Source organism: Triticum dicoccoides, chromosome 3A (genome assembly GCF_002162155.2).
Source record: "Triticum dicoccoides isolate Atlit2015 ecotype Zavitan chromosome 3A, WEW_v2.0, whole genome shotgun sequence".
Taxonomy (NCBI): domain Eukaryota; kingdom Viridiplantae; phylum Streptophyta; class Magnoliopsida; order Poales; family Poaceae; genus Triticum; species Triticum dicoccoides.
This window is the reverse complement of record NC_041384.1, coordinates 82,354,362-82,371,713: the sequence shown is the minus strand read 5'-3', so window position 1 is coordinate 82,371,713 and position 17,352 is coordinate 82,354,362. Positions and strand designations below refer to the sequence as shown.

The following is a 17,352-nucleotide window of genomic DNA, read 5'->3' as shown; positions in this document are numbered from 1 at the left end:
GGGGGAGGCTGGCCGGCCAAGGTGTGGCGCGCCAGGAGAGTCCTACTCCCTCTGGGAGTAGGATCCCCCCCCCAATCCTAGTTGGAATAGGATTCGCGGAGGGGGAAAAGAGAGAGGGGGGGCCGGCCACCTCTCCTAGTCCTAATAGGACTAGGGGAAGGGGGAGGCGCGCAGCCCATGTAGGGCTGCCTCTTCTCTTTTCCACTAAGGCCCATCATGGCCCATTTAGCTCCCGGGGGGTTCCGGTAACCTTCCCGGTACTCCGGTAAAATCCCGATTTCACCCGGAACACTTCCGATATCCAAACATAGGCTTCCAATATATCAATCTTTACGTCTCGACCATTTCGAGACTCCTCGTCATGTCCGTGATCACATCCGGGACTCCGAACAACCTTCGGTACATCAAAATGCATAAACTCATAATATAACTGTCATCGTAACCTTAAGCGTGCGGACCCTACGGGTTCGAGAACAATGTAGACATGACCGAGACATGTCTCCGGTCAATAACCAATAGCGGGACCTGGATGCCCATATTGGCTCCTACATATTCTACGAAGATCTTTATCGGTCAGACCGCATAACAACATACGTTGTTCCCTTTGTCATCGGTATGTTACTTGCCCAAGATTCGATCGTCGGTATCCCATACCTAGTTCAATCTCGTTGCCGGCAAGTCTCTTTACTCGTTCTGTAATACATCATCCCGCAACTAACTCATTAGTTGCAATGCTTGCAAGGCTTATGTGATGTGCATTACCGAGAGGGCCCAGAGATACCTCTCCGACAATCGGAGTGACAAAACCTAATCTCGAAATACGCCAACCCAACATCTACCTTTGGAGACACCTGTAGTACTCCTTTATAATCACCCAGTTACGTTGTGACGTTTGGTAGTACCCAAAGTGTTCCTCCGGTAAACGGGAGTTGCATAATCTCATAGTTATAGGAACATGTATAAGTCATGAAGAAAGCAATAGCAACATACTAAACGATCGGGTGCTAAGCTAATGGAATGGGTCATGTCAATCAGATCATTCAACTAATGATGTGACCTTGTTAATCAAATAACAACTCATTGTTCATGGTTAGGAAACATAACCATCTTTGATTAACGAGCTAGTCAAGTAGAGGCATACTAGTGACACTTTGTTTGTCTATGTATTCACACATGTATTATGTTTCCGGTTAATACAATTCTAGCATGAATAATAAACATTTATCATGATTATAAGGAAATAAATAATAACTTTATTATTGCCTCTAGGGCATATTTCCTTCAGTCTCCCACTTGCACTAGAGTCAATAATCTAGATTACACCGTAATGATTCTTACACCCATGGAGTCTTGGTGTTGATCATGTTTTGCTCGTGGAAGAGGCTTAGTCAATGGGTCTGCAACATTCAGATCCGTATGTATCTTGCAAATTTCTATGTCTCCCACCTGGACTAGATCCCGGATGGAATTGAAGCGTCTCTTGATGTGCTTGGTTCTCTTGTGAAATCTGGATTCCTTTGCCAAGGCAATTGCACCAGTATTGTCACAAAAGATTTTCATTGGACCCGATGCACTAGGTATGACACCTAGATCGGATATCAACTCCTTCATCCAGACTCCTCCGTTTGCTGCTTCCGAAGCAGCCATGTACTCCGCTTCACATGTAGATCCTGCTACGACGCTTTGTTTAGAACTGCACCAACTGACAGCTCCACCGTTTAATGTAAACACGTATCCGGTTTGCGATTTAGAATCATCCGGATCAGTGTCAAAGCTTGCATCAGCGTAACCTTTTACGACGAGCTCTTTGTCACCTCCATATACGAGAAGCATATCCTTAGTCCTTTTCAGGTATTTCAGGATGTTCTTGACCGCTGTCCAGTGATCCACTCCTGGATTACTTTGGTACCTCCCTGCTAGACTTATAGCAAGGCACACATCAGGTCTGGTACACAGCATTGCATACATGATAGATCCTATTGCTAATGCATAGGGAACATCTTTCATATTCTCTCTATCTTCTGCAGTGGTCGGGCATTGAGTCTTACTCAATTTCACACCTTGTAACACAGGCAAGAATCCTTTCTTTGCTTGATCCATTTTGAACTTCTTCAAAATTTTGTCAAGGTATGTTGTTTGTGAAAGTCCAATTAAGCATTTTGATCTATCTCTATAGATCTTTATGCCTAATATGTAAGCAGCTTCACCGAGGTCTTTCATTGAAAAACTCTTATTCAAGTATCCCTTTATGCTATCCAGAAATTCTATATCATTTCCAATCAGTAATATGTCATCCACATATAATATCAGAAATGCTACAGAGCTCCCACTCACTTTCTTGTAAATACAGGCTTCTCCGAAAGTCTGTATAAAACCAAATGCTTTGATCACACTATCAAAGCGTTTATTCCAACTCCGAGAGGCTTGCACCAGTCCATAAATGGATCGCTGGAGCTTGCATACTTTGTTAGCTCCCTTTGGATTGACAAAACCTTCTGGTTGCATCATATACAACTCTTCTTCCAGAAATCCATTCAGGAATGCAGTTTTGACATCCATCTGCCAAATTTCATAATCATAAAATGCGGCAATTGCTAACATGATTCGGACAGACTTAAGCATCGCTACGGGTGAGAAGGTCTCATCGTAGTCAACTCCTTGAACTTGTTGAAAACCTTTTGCGACAAGTCGAGCTTTGTAGACAGTAACATTACCGTCAGCGTCAGTCTTCTTCTTGAAGATCCATTTATTCTCAATTGCTTGCCGATCATCGGGCAAGTCAACCAAAGTCCATACTTTGTTCTCATACATGGATCCCATCTCAGATTTCATGGCTTCAAGCCATTTTGCGGAATCTGGGCTCACCATTGCTTCTTCATAGTTCGTAGGTTCATCATGATCTAGTAGCATGATTTCCAGAACAGGATTACCGTACCACTCTGGTGCGGATCTCACTCTGGTTGATCTACGAGGTTCAGTAGTATCTTGATCTGAAGTTTCATGATCATTATCATTAGCTTCCTCACTAACTGGTGTAGGTGTCACTAAAACAGTTTTCTGTGATGTACTACTTTCCAATAAGGGAGCAGATACAGTTACCTCGTCAAGTTCTACTTTCCTCCCACTCACTTCTTTCGAGAGAAACTCCTTTTCTAGAAAGTTTCCGAATTTAGCAACAAAAGTCTTGCCTTCGGATCTGTGATAGAAGGTGTATCCAATAGTTTCCTTTGGATATCCTATGAAGACACATTTCTCTGATTTGGGTTCGAGCTTATCAGGTTGAAGCTTTTTCACATAAGCATCGCAGCCCCAAACTTTCAGAAACGACAACTTTGGTTTCTTGCCAAACCACAGTTCATAAGGCGTCGTCTCAACGGATTTTGATGGTGCCCTATTTAACGTGAATGCGGCCGTCTCTAGAGCGTATCCCCAAAACGATAGCGGTAAATCAGTAAGAGACATCATAGATCGCACCATATCTAGTAAAGTATGATTACGACGTTCGGACACACCATTGCGCTGTGGTGTTCCGGGTGGCGTGAGCTGCGAAACTATTCCATAATTTTTCAAATGTACACCAAACTCATAACTCAAATATTCTCCTCCACGATCAGATCGTAGAAACTTTATTTTCTTGTTACGATGATTTTCAACTTCACTCTGAAATTCCTTGAACTTTTCAAATGTTTCAGACTTATGTTTCATTAAGTAGATATACCCATATCTGCTTAAATCATCTGTGAAGGTGAGAAAATAACGATATCCGCCACGAGCCTCAATATTCATCGGACCACATACATCTGTATGTATGATTTCCAACAAATCTGTTGCTCTCTCCATAGTACCGGAGAACGGTGTTTTGGTCATCTTGCCCATGAGGCACGGTTCGCAAGTACCAAGTGATTCATAATCAAGTGGTTCCAAAAGTCCATCAGAATGGAGTTTCTTCATGCGCTTTACACCGATATGACCTAAACGGCAGTGCCACAAATAAGTTGCACTATCATTATCAACTCTGCATCTTTTGGCTTCAACATTATGAATATGTGTGTTACTACTATCGAGATCCAACAAGAATAGACCACTCTTCAAGGGTGCATGACCATAAAAGATATTACTCATATAAATAGAACAACCATTATTCTCTGATTTAAATGAATAACCGTCTCGCATCAAACAAGATCCAGATATAATGTTCATGCTTAACGCTGGCACCAAATAACAATTATTTAGGTCTAATACTAATCCCGAAGGTAGATGTAGAGGTAGCGTGCCGACTGCGATCACATCGACTTTGGAACCGTTTCCCACGCGCATCGTCACCTCGTCCTTAACCAATCTTCGCTTGATCCGTAGTCCCTGTTTCGAGTTGCAAATATTAGCAATAGAACCAGTATCAAATACCCAGGTGCTACTGCGAGCATTAGTAAGGTACACATCAATAACATGTATATCACATATACCTTTGTTCACCTTGCCATCCTTCTTATCCGCCAAATACTTGGGGCAGTTCCGCTTCCAGTGACCAGTCTGCTTGTAATAGAAGCACTTAGTTTCAGGCTTAGGTCCAGGTTTGGGTTTCTTCTCTTGAGTAGCAACTTGCTTGCCGTTCTTTTTGAAGTTCCCCTTCTTCTTCCCTTTGCCCTTTTTCTTGAAACTAGTGGTCTTGTTGACCATCAACACTTGATGCTCCTTCTTGATTTCTACCTCCGCAGCTTTCAGCATTGCGAAGAGCTCGGGAATAGTCTTGTTCATCCCTTGCATATTATAGTTCATCACGAAGCTCTTGTAGCTTGGTGGCAGTGATTGAAGAATTCTGTCAATGACGCAATCATCTGGAAGATTAACTCCCAATTGAATCAAGTGATTATTATACCCAGACATTTTGAGTATATGCTCACTGATAGAACTGTTCTCCTCCATCTTGCAGCTATAGAACTTATTGGAGACTTCATATCTCTCAATTCGGGCATTTGCTTGAAATATTAACTTCAACTCTTGGAACATCTCATATGCTCCATGACGTTCAAAACATCGTTGAAGTCCCGATTCTAAGCCGTAAAGCATGACACACTAAACTATCGAGTAGTCATCAGCTTTGCTCTGCCAGACGTTCATAACATCCGGCGTTGCTCCTGCAGCAGGCCTGGCACCCAGCGGTGCTTCCAGGACGTAATTCTTCTGTGCAGCAGTGAGGATAATCCTCAAGTTACGGACCCAGTCCGTGTACTTGCTACCATCATCTTTCAACTTTGCTTTCTCAAGGAACGCATTAAAATTCAATGGAACAACAACACGAGCCATCTATCTACAATCAAACATAAACAAGCAAGATACTAATCAGGTACTAAGTTTCATGATAAATTTAAGTTCAGTTAATCAAATTAATTAAAGAACTCCCACTTAGATAGACATCCCTCTAATCCTCTAAGTGATTACGTGATCCAAATCAACTAAACCATAACCGATCATCACGTGAGATGGAGTAGTTTTCAATGGTGAACATCGTTATGTTGATCATATCTACTATATGATTCACGCTCGACCTTTCGGTCTCCGTGTTCTGAGGCCATATCTGTATATGCTTGGCTCGTCAAGTATAACCTGAGTATTCCGCGTGTGCAACTGTTTTGCACCCGTTGTATTTGAATGTAGAACCTATCACACCCGATCATCACGTGGTGTCTCAGCACGAAGAACTTTCACAACGGTGCATACTCAGGGAGAACACTTCTTGATAATTTAGTGAGAGATCATCTTATAATGCTACCGTCAATCAAAGCAAGATAAGATGCATAAAAGGATAAACATCACATGCAATCAATATAAGTGATATGATATGACCATCATCATCTTGTGCTTGTGATCTCCATCTCCGAAGCACCGTCGTGATCACCATCGTCACCGGCGTGACACCTTGATCTCCATCGTAGCATCGTTGTCGTCTCGCCAAGCTAGTGCTTCTACGACTATCACTACCGCTTAGTAATAAAGTAAAGCATTACATCGCGATTGCATTGCATACAATAAAACGACAACCATAAGGCTCCTGCCAGTTGCCGATAACTCGGTTACAAAACATGATCATCTCATACAATAAAATTCAGCATCATGTCTTGACCATATCACATCACAACATGCCCTGCAAAAACAAGTTAGACGTCCTCTACTTTGTTCTTGCAAGTTTTACGTGGCTGCTACGGGCTTAAGCAAGAACCAATCTCACCTACGCATCAAAACCACAACGATAGTTTGTCAAATAGACTCCGTTTTAACCTTCGCAAGGACCGGGCGTAGCCATACTTGGTTCAACTAAAGTTGGAGAGACAGTCGCCCGCAAGCCACCTATGTGCAAAGCACGTCGGGGGAACCGGTCTCGCGTAAGCGTACGCGTAATGTTGGTCCGGGTCGTCTCGTCCAACAATGCCGCCGAACCAAAGTATGACATGCTGGTAGGCAGCATGACTTATATCGCCCACAACTTACTTGTGTTCTACTCGTGCATATAATATCAACATAAATAACCTAGGCTCGGATGCCACTGTTGGGTTTCGTAGTAATTTCAAAAAATTTCCTACGCACACGCAAGATCATGTGATGCATAGCAACAAGATGGGAGAGTGTTGTCTACGTACCCACGCAGACCGACCGCGGAAGCGTTGACGCAACGTAGAGGAAGTAGTTGTACGTCTTCCCGATCCGACCGATCAAGCACCGAAACTACGGCACCTCCGAGTTCGAGCACACGTTCAGCTAGATGACGATCCCCGGACTCCGATCCAGCAAAGTGTCGGGGAAGAGTTCCGTCAGCACGACGGCGTGGTGACGATCTTGATGCACTACAGCAGCAGGGCTTCGCCTAAACTCCGCTACAGTATTATCGAGGAATATGGTGGCTGGGGGCACCGCACACGGCTAAGGAATAGATCACGTGGATCAACTTGTGTGTTCTAGGGTGCCTCTGCCTCAGTATATAAAGGACTAGAGGGGGGAGGCTGGCCAGCCAAGGTGTGGCGCGCCACGAGAGTCCTACTCCCTCTGGGAGTAGGATTCCCCCCAATCCTAGTTGGAATAGGATTCGCGGAGGGGGAAAAGAGAGAGAGAGGGGGCCGGCCACCTCTCCTAGTCCTAATAGGACTAGGGGAAGGGGGAGGCGCACAGCCCATGTAGGGCTGCCTCTTCTCTTTTCCACTAAGGCCCATCATGGCCCATTTAGCTCCCGGGGGGTTCCGGTAACCTTCCCGGTACTCCGGTAAAATCCCGATTTCACCCGGAACACTTCCGATATCCAAACATAGGCTTCCAATATATCAATCTTTACGTCTCGACCATTTCGAGACACCTCGTCATGTCCGTGATCACATCCGGGACTCCGAACAACCTTCGGTACATCAAAATGCATAAACTCATAATATAACTGTCATCGTAACCTTAAGCGTGCGGACCCTACGGGTTCGAGAACAATGTAGACATGATCGAGACATGTCTCCGGTCAATAACCAATAGCAGGACCTGGATGCCCATATTGGCTCCTACATATTCTACGAAGATCTTTATCGGTCAGACGCATAACAACATACGTTGTTCCCTTTGTCATCGGTATGTTACTTGCCCGAGATTCGATCGTCGGTATCCCATACCTAGTTCAATCTCGTTGCCGGCAAGTCTCTTTACTCGTTCTGTAATACATCATCCCGCAACTAACTCATTAGTTGCAATGCTTGCAAGGCTTATGTGATGTGCATTACCGAGAGGGCCCAGAGATACCTCTCCGACAATCGGAGTGACAAAACCTAATCTCGAAATACGCCAACCCAACATCTACCTTTGGAGACACTTGTAGTACTCCTTTATAATCACCCAGTTACCTTGTGACGTTTGGTAGTACCCAAAGTGTTCCTCCGGTAAACGGGAGTTGCATAATCTCATAGTTATAGGAACATGTATAACTCATGAAGAAAGCAATAGCAACGTACTAAACGATCGGGTGCTAAGCTAATGGAATGGGTCATGTCAATCAGATCATTCAACTAATGATGTGACCTCGTTAATCAAATAACAACTCATTGTTCATGGTTAGGAAACATAACCATCTTTGATTAACGAGCTAGTCAAGTAGAGGCATACTAGTGACACTTTGTTTGTCTATGTATTCACACATGTATTATGTTTCTGGTTAATACAATTCTAGCATGAATAATAAACATTTATCATGATTATAAGGAAATAAATAATAACTTTATTATTGCCTCTAGGGCATATTTCCTTCAATTACCCAAATCGGTCCCACCGAGTTTGAGTAATCGGTCAAACCGAATTTTGGATTTACCCTAACCCTAGCACATCGGTCCCACCGAGTTGATCCAGTCGGTCCCACCGAAATCTCTAACGGTCACTAGGTTTACCTTTTCGGTCCGACCGAGTTTATTGATTCGATCCCACCGAGATTGGAAAACTGTGTAACGGTTGGATTTTGTGTGGAGGCTATATATACCCCTCCACCTCCTTCTCATTCAGTGAGAGAGCCATCAGAACACACACACCATTCCAACTCATATGTTCTGAGAGAGAACCACCTACTCATGTGTTGAGACCAAGATATTCCATTCCTACCATATGAATCTTGATCTCTAGCCTTCCCAAGTTGCTTTCCACTCAAATCTTCTTTCCACTAAATCCAAATCCTTTGAGAGAGAGTTGAGTGTTGGGGAGACTATCATTTGAAGCACAAGAGCAAGGAGTTCATTACCTACACACCATTTGTTACTTCTTGGAGAGTGGTGTCTCCTAGATTGGCTAGGTGTCACTTGGGAGCCTCCGACAAGATTGTGGAGTTGAACCAAGGAGTTTGTAAGGGCAAGGAGATCGCCTACTTCGTGAAGATCTACCGCTAGTGAGGCAAGTCCAGTGTGGGCGATGGCCATGGTGGGATAGACAAGGTTGCTTCTTCCTGGACCCTTTGTGGGTGGTTGCTTCTTCGTGGACCCTCGTGGGTGGAGCCCTGTGTGGACTCGCGCAACCGTTACCCTTGGGTGGAGCCCTGTGTGGACTCGCGCAACCGTTACCCTTCGTGGGTTGAAGTCTCCATCAACGTGGATGTAGGATAGCACCACCTATCCGAACCACGGGAAAAACATCCGTGTCTCCAATTGCGTTTGATCTCTCCAAACCCTTCCCTTTACATTCTTGCAAGTTGCATGCTTTACATTCCGCTGCTCATATACTCTTTGCATGCTTGCTTGATATGTATTGTGTGTGTGCTGAAATTGTGTCTAAACTCCACTTAAACCGAAAAAGTTTAAAAAATTGCAACTTTAGCACTTAGTGTCTAATCCCCCCCTCTAGACACATCTACTTCTAGATCCTACAGTATGGTTAAAAAATTAGCTTAAAAATACGAACTCGGTGGAACTTGTACCGTTTTCCAAATTACTTTCAAACGTTCAAAATTATAAAAAACTTTCAACATGAAAGAGTAGCGCATTTTCATAAGCTTTCCAACTCCATATCATTTGCCTCAATTGGATTAGCCATATAGAAATGACATTGAAAATACGAACTCGGCTGTTCAGTTTGCGAAATTTTACGATTTTCCAAATTACTCTTTAACCATAGGGAATTAGAGAAAATTTTCTATATGTGGAAGGAGCGGTTTTGCAGCAACTTTCCAATGCCATATTATTTGCCTCATTCCGATATACGGTTTAGAAATGTGATCGAAAATACGATTCATGTTTTTTGTATGAAGAAAAAATGGTTTTCAAAACTGCTCTTAAACCGCTTACATTTTGTCAAAAATTTAACTTGGATCATGTTGCTGGTGTCCATAGCTTTCCAACGGTATATAGCTAGCCCTATTTGGACAATGTTGGCGGAAGTTCAACCTAGCACAGGGGGGAGTTCGAGTCGAACAACTCAGGCAGTAGAATTGCAAACAACGCAATTTCATCACAATCCAAGTGCAAAATCCGCCAACGAGCGAGATTCCTATTTAAAACGGGTATTTAGTTGCTAAAAATTGTTTCTAAATTACACTGACATCATATAGAACACGACTAATCAGAATAATTCGCGGGAGGAACCCACGGTTGCGAAGATAGCCTGAAGGTCGGGTTCGTACAAAGAGAAGTTCAGGCGCGTTACTCACGCAGTTCAGGTTGTGATCAGAATATTATTCTGATCCCGTGATGAGAAGAGTGTTTATGTGTGTATGTATATATATATATATATAGGGTCGCGCTATTCGTCACCCTGCGTGAGGAATATTTATTCTTCACCCCCTTCTATTTTACCATCAATGCACCGTAATTTTACGTTCCGTAAGTTTTGTCTTATTTTCGACGCAAAAAGACACCGTAAGAAAATATATAATCGCCATAAAAAATATTTTATGTTATGTAAAATTACAAACGTAAAAATATAGTCTAAAATACACATAAACTGCAAATTTTCTTGTCTTATGATCTATATTTTTATTTTCTTATGTCAAATTTTACGTAGTAAATCAATAGGAATGTAACTATTTAAATTCCAAACGTAATTTAATTATGAAATGATCGTAAGATTACGTCGGGCGAAGAATAATTTATTCTGCACCCTGGGTGATGAATAGTAACACTATATATATATTCATCACCCATGGTGCAGAATAGGTTATTCTTCACCCGAGGTAATCTTACGAATATAAATAATTACATGTATATTGATTCAATACGTAAAATTTGATATAAAAAAACAAAAAAATATAGGTTATTAGACCAGAAAAATCATATTTTATGTATGTTTTACACTATATTTTTATATTCGTAATTTTACGTAACATAAAATATTTTTTACGGTGAGTACATATTTTCTTACATTCTTTTTTTATGTATGAAATTGGACAATATTTACGAAACGTAAAAATACGGTACATTGATGTCAAAATAGAGAGGGTGTGAAAAATACGGTACATTGAGATCGCGCTATTCGTCATCCTGAGTGAAGAATAATTATTATTCACACCCTCTCTATTTTGACATCAATGTATCGTATTTTTACGTTTCGTAAATATTGTCCAATTTCATATATAAAAAGAAAATGTAAGAAAACATATACTCGCCGTAAAAAATATGCAAGAATAAGTATATAATGGTGAAAGTTTCGCAAAAGAAAAGTTTCCTAAGAAGAATAATTTAGTGGAATCGGTCTTATCATTAAAAAGAAAGAATAATATAAAAAATAAGTCCAATATTCACAAAACTTACACACAATTTACACATAAGGGTTTTGCAAAAAATGCACACATTTTACACAAAAATTGCGCTTTTTATGATACAAAAGTATAACCATATAATAGAGGAACAATATTGGAATTACTGTTTAAAAAATAAAATAAAATAAAATAAAATGGAAAATAGAATGATGATTTTTCTAGGGAAGATTGAAACCTTTAAGAAGAAAGAAAATAAAAATCAATAACAAAATAATGAAATTTTCTAGGGAAGATTGAAACACTTTAAGAAGAAAGAAAATACAAAACTAAAAACAAAATAATTATGTTTCCTAGGGAAGAATGAAACCCTTTAAGAAGAAAGAAACCAAATAAAATGAATTTTTCTAAGCAATAATGAACCTCTTTAAGAAAAGATACTAAAAATAAAACTAAAACAAACTAATGAGGTTTTCTAGGGGAAAATTAAACCCTTTAAGAAGATAGAAAATTAAAAAATAACTTGCACACAAGTATGCCCTAAAATTGCACTTTTGTAATATGCAAAAAATAAGCATATACAGTGCAATTTTTGCTCTCTACTATAATTTACACACATTGTGTATCATACTTGCGTTTATACTAACTTACAAACACAAAAATAAAAATAGATTTTTCTAAGAAGAAATCAAGTATAGTGGCATTGGTATCACCCTTTAAGAAGAAATAAATGAAAGATAATTATGATACAATTTGCACAGAACTTACACATAAATTGCAAAAAAAATAGTAATGCAAGAATAAACATATAATAGTGAATTTTGTATAAAAACAAAGTTTGTAAACAAGGAAGGAATTAGTGGCATTGGTATCGTCCTTAAAATAGGAAATGAATTAAAAACTAAACGTAATAAAACAAATAAAGTTTTCTAAGATATAGTAAATTAGTGACATTGGAATTACTCTTAAAAAGAAAGAAAATAAAAAAACTTGCACACAACTTTGCAATGAAAATGCACTTTTTATAATATGCAGCGAATACACATATAATAATGCAACTTTAACAGTCTAGTATAATTTACACAAATATTATATAGTACTCTCATGCATTCATACACATAATTATCAAAATTTTATTTAATTAGAAAAAAAGTAGCACATAACAATTAGAATTGCTATTACCCTGAAGAATAAAGAAAATGAAAAAAAAATCCACATAATTAGCACAAAAAATGCACTTGTTATAATATATAGAATAAATATATAAGACTGAAGTTTCCGTACTCTAATGTAATTTGTACATGTATACATTTACACATACTCAACATATGGAAATACACACAAAGAAAGAAAAACAAAATTCCACTGGTAAATAGAAAATAAAAGCGTACACGTGGAGAAAACAAAAGCGAACCCATGGAAAAAAGCATGCACGCACTAAAATCCAGCCCAAGAACAAAATTGACTGGCTCAAAATAGGAGTCGGTCGAACTCAAACAGCCCAGCCCAGTACATCAGCAAAACGTGACAGAAAAAAGAAAAACTACACAAATCTTAAAGCACAATCCAACAGCCAAAAAATCAACTAACCATAAAATTAAAAGTCAGCTGACTGAAATCTAACTAAAGTGACTTATATCTCCTTGTAATAGCTGGATTTCTAATTCATCTCTTGTACTTCACGGCAAGGTTCTGCCTCAATAAATAAACGTCTGCAGCTCTTCCTCGAGGAGACTAGAAACGCTTCCATCAATTCTAACATGACCTACTTCGTCCTTGCATGTTTATTTGGGTCCATACGGACAAAAAACACTGCTCAACATGCTGATCCATTTTTATTTTCTATCCGCTTTATATCCGCGCAGACTCATTTCAGACACAAATTTGAATTGCATTTGGGTCCGAAGCGGACACAAAGCGAACGCTCTTTGCGTCCAACTGGTCCGCTGCATGCGAGGCTGGCCCATCTGGCATAGACTTACCACCTCCCACCTTTCTCTCCTCCTTTTTCTCTGCCCAGCACACGAACCCCCGTACACCCACGCCGGCAGCCGGCCTCGCCTCGCCTCCCATCCCCGCGCCCGGCCGTCGCAGCTGCTCGAGCCGGAGCGCCACCACGCCCCGCGCCGCGCCCGTCGGAGCTCCTACCCGCGCTGGCCCCGCAGCGCTCGCGCCGAGCCATGCCCCGCTCGCGCCGCGCGACCTGCAGCGCGCGCAAGACGTGACGACCTGCAGCGCGGCTAGTTGACGGCCGGAGTGGGCGCCGCGAGCTGGAGAGGATGCCGCGGCGATCTACAACGCAGCGTTTGGGTCCTTGCGTTTCGGTCCCTACATGGGGGTGCAGCAAGCTGCGGCGGGCACGGCAAGCGGCGGCGCATGTGGTGAGCTGCGACGGGCGTTCTGCTCCGGCTGCGTGCGTGCCTACATGCACAACCGCATGCTAGGGGCTGCTATGCTAGCCAGCCAGTGCTCCGCGGCGAGCGTGCTGCTATGCTAGCCAGCCAGTGCTCGGCGGCGAGCGTGCTGCTCCGGCCGTGCTGGTGCTGCTATGGATGCGGTCGGAGTTGCCATCCGACGACCTCCGTGCTCCGCGGCGTCCTCCTGGGTTCCCGTCGGCCCACATCGCACGCAGGAGCTCGTCCCTCTCCCCTCCGGCGCTCGTTCAGGCCGCGCCTCGCCGCGCCCAGCAGGCGACGCTCGTCCCTGCCGTGCCCGCGTCACGCGCAGGAGCTCATCCCTCTCCTCTCCGGCGCTCGTCCCCGTAGGTGACTCTCGTCCAGGCCGTGCCTCGCCGCGCCCAGGAGACGACGCTCTGCCCGGCCACGCCCGCGTCGCGCGCAGGAGCTCGTCCCTCTCCCCTCCGGCGCTCGTCTCCGCAGGCGACGCTCGTCCAGGTCGCGCCTCGCCGTGACCAGCAGGCGACGCTCGTCCCGGCCTCGCCTCGCACCCGCGCTGGGCTTGTGCCGCTGCAGCCGCCGGCCGTCTAGCTGCTGCCAACCCCGCTGCCTGCTACGTGTTCGACAAAATGCCAAAACGGACATGCAAAAATGCGTCAGGCCACCCGTTGGACGCGCATGCAGACCCAAACCAAAAAGTGGACGTGGATGTTCGTTTGGCTGGCCCAAACGGAAACGCATGTCCGTTTGGATCAGCCTGTTGAAGTTGCTCTAAACAGACAAAAAGCAAACAAAATCGTCATTCATTTGGGTCGGTGGGGAGGAGAAAGGTACGGCGACGATCGACGATTCCTAGGTAGAGCCACTGCAAAAGGCCAAGGCACACCGCGTGCGCAGTGGACCTCGGCGTGCCCCCGTGTGGCTCGGGATCAGCACCGCCCCGTGTGGCTGGTGCAGAGTGCATACACCTCGGAGACCTCGGAGATGCCCATGGACATCCACGATCGAGGTAGATACTCCAATGTTCTGAACGGTGACAAAGTACAGGCTCCATGACACAATGATTATTCCAGGCAAATCAACAAGAGACCATAGGCATGTGAATTCTGAAACTTCTCAACTCAAGAGACCATAGACATCTTACAGGTTATTGCTCCACTGCTCTGATTACAACGAATCGAAAGCGAAAAGGTAATGCATGCTGGCGAAGGAGAAGTAAAAATGGAGTATGCATGGTGGCCTAAGGGAAAAGCTAAATCTAATGTATGCATAGTGTCCTGCCCTTGCCTGCCTGGCTAGTTCGGGTGCCCTGTGGTGGAGGGGCTGGAGCCGGGCTGCTGCTGGAAGCCGGCGGGCGGCGGGGTCTGGGCGCCCGGGTGGTGGTCCACGGACGACGAGTAGTTGTTGTAGGCCTCGGCGAGGTCCAGGTCGAACTCCTTCTGCTTGAGCACGAGCAGCATGCGCTGGCCGTCGACGCGCCGGCGCTCGATCCGCAGCCGCTCGTGCTCCATGTCCCACTCCTTGGTGGCCTTGAACTGCTCCCACTTGTGGCGCTGCTTCTCCAGCGCGTACTCGCGGACCTCGTACGCCAGCTTCTGCTTCTCCAGCTCCAGCGCGCGCCGCTGCATCCACTGCCGCAGCTGCTGCTGGTCGCCGCCGGCCTCCGCCGCGGCCAGCTCGCGCTGCAACTGCTGCATGGCGCACGGCCTCCTGCGGGCGTGCTTGTTCCCGTCCTCTTCTCCCTCTTCTCCGGCCTCAGCCGCGCTGCTCTCGCCGCGACGGCGCTTGTTCTTGTGCCCGCCGTAGTTGTGGAAGCCATTACTGTCGTCGACGCGGCTCCCACGGCGGTTGGTGCCCGGCGCCTTCTCCTCCACGTCGTCCAGGTCGTAGTCGTCGTCCTCCTCCTCCTCTTCAGCCTCTTTGCTGCTGAGGACGTCGTCCTCGCTGTCGTCCTCAGAACGCGTGGAGGAATTCACCATCGCTACCACCTGGAGGCCGGCAGACGAGTTGGCAGCGCCCGGCACTGCCACCGGCCGCGGGTGGTGGAAGCAGGCCGCGCCGTCGTCGGTGCCGTGCGAGGCTGCTGCGGCGGCGCCGGGGGCGTTGTGGTAGGTGCACATCTCGCGGAAGAAGAGGTGCTTGGAGCTGAGCAGCTTGCGCGCCTCCTCCTTGGCCTTGGCGGTGAGCTCGCCCATGGCGTCGAGCAGCGCGGGGTTCTCGACCACCTTGCACGCCGTGCCGCGGCCGAGCAGGTCGACGACGCGCTTGTAGCGCTTGTTGAGGTCGTTGAACTTGTCCTCGCATTGCTGCGGCGACACCTTGAAGCCGTTCTCCACCATCGCCCGGGACACGGACTTCCACTTGCCCTTCTTCTGCTGCGCCGCGGCCTGCGGCCCGTGCCCGCCGTGCGCCGCCGCAGACGCCCCCGCCTTCCCGTGCGAGTGCGACGCCGCCGCCTTGCCTCCTGCAGACACGCCCTCGCCGTCGTCCCCGGCGTTGTATACCACCGCGATGAGCAGACGCACCATCGCGTCCGTCCACTTCATCCGGGACCACGGGCACCCCGCCGCCCCCGCCCCCGGCTGCTGCAGGACGCCGCCGCCATTCCCGACGCCGTTGCCCATCTCCTCCTCTTCATGCGCCTTGACCACCCTCGACGGCGGCGCCACGTAAGCCGCGTACGGTGGCGGTGGGTGCTGCTGCCTCACCGGCATGGCCTGGTGGTGCTGGACCTGGAAGCCGCCGCCGCCGCCGTTGCCGTGGTGGAGGTGCTCCGGCGGCTGCTGGAACGAGGAGGCCGCGTGCATCTGCGGCTGCGGCTGGTGGACGAGATGCATCTCCATGCCCAGCATCGCCCCCGCAGACCCACGCGCACCCAGCCCTGCTCCGTCAATCCTCTCCATCTGCAAAGCCTGGCCACCGGTCTCTGGTTGTCAACTCTTTTTTTCTCTGAGGGACTCTTGTGGTCAACTATAGGTTTGGCGCTGGCCGGTGGAGAGGAGCGGCGAATAAAAAGAGGAGCGGGGGCAGACGGCCGCCGCCGGTATCGGCGCCGAACAGCAGCAGCCGCCTCCGCTAGAGGGAGCGGCACACGCTCTCGGTTTTGTGGGGAGCCCACGGTCGCGCCGAAAACCACCTAGGATTCTTTGCGCCCGGTGGGTTCCTCTGTGGCACTGTTTGTAGGTGGGCGTGCGCGCAGAATATCCGTGGAGGATTGTTGAATCAGCTGCTGCCCCGGTATGCCTCCTCGGCTGGCTGTGGTTTGGCAAAGTTTTCTTTCTTACATGACCCTCGAAGTTTTGGCAAATGCAGACCAGGCCCTTGGCTGTGATTTTCCACAAGCGCCTCGCCTGTATTTTTTTTGTGTGGTGCCTTTTTATTGAGGAAAAATAAATATATTTATTTTTGGGGAAGGGAAAAGGGAAGTGTATTGATAAGATATATTTGATATATTCGACATTGATTACAATATATGATTGCAAAAAAAACATTGGTTAAAAATATATTCATCTCTACATGAAGAGCCCCTCACTACCAACAATTAATCCTAGCCTCAAGCCTTGGTAGCAATCTTTTTCCTAAATGACTTCTATTACTCAAAGCAAATGATTGCAATACTTAATAGAAAGTTGTGCTTAGAGCTTAATGCTCCTATGCTTGAACTAGAATCTTAGCGCTTATTTGATGAAGATTGATATTTTAATTGACACAACAATGCCTAAGTTGAACCAATAAGATCTGCTCGAACTTGAATGCCAATCCAAT

At 45.6% G+C, this 17,352-nt stretch overlaps 1 protein-coding gene across 1 annotated transcript; it reads right to left on the bottom strand.

Moving 5' to 3' along the window:
* Positions 1–14,673: 14,673 nt before the first annotated feature.
* Positions 14,674–16,643, bottom strand: LOC119267288. The gene has a single exon (XM_037548657.1). The coding sequence runs from the start codon at positions 16,488–16,490 to the stop codon at positions 14,883–14,885; it is 1,608 nt and encodes a 535-aa protein (XP_037404554.1). The 5' UTR covers positions 16,491–16,643; the 3' UTR covers positions 14,674–14,882.
* Positions 16,644–17,352: the final 709 nt, after the last annotated feature.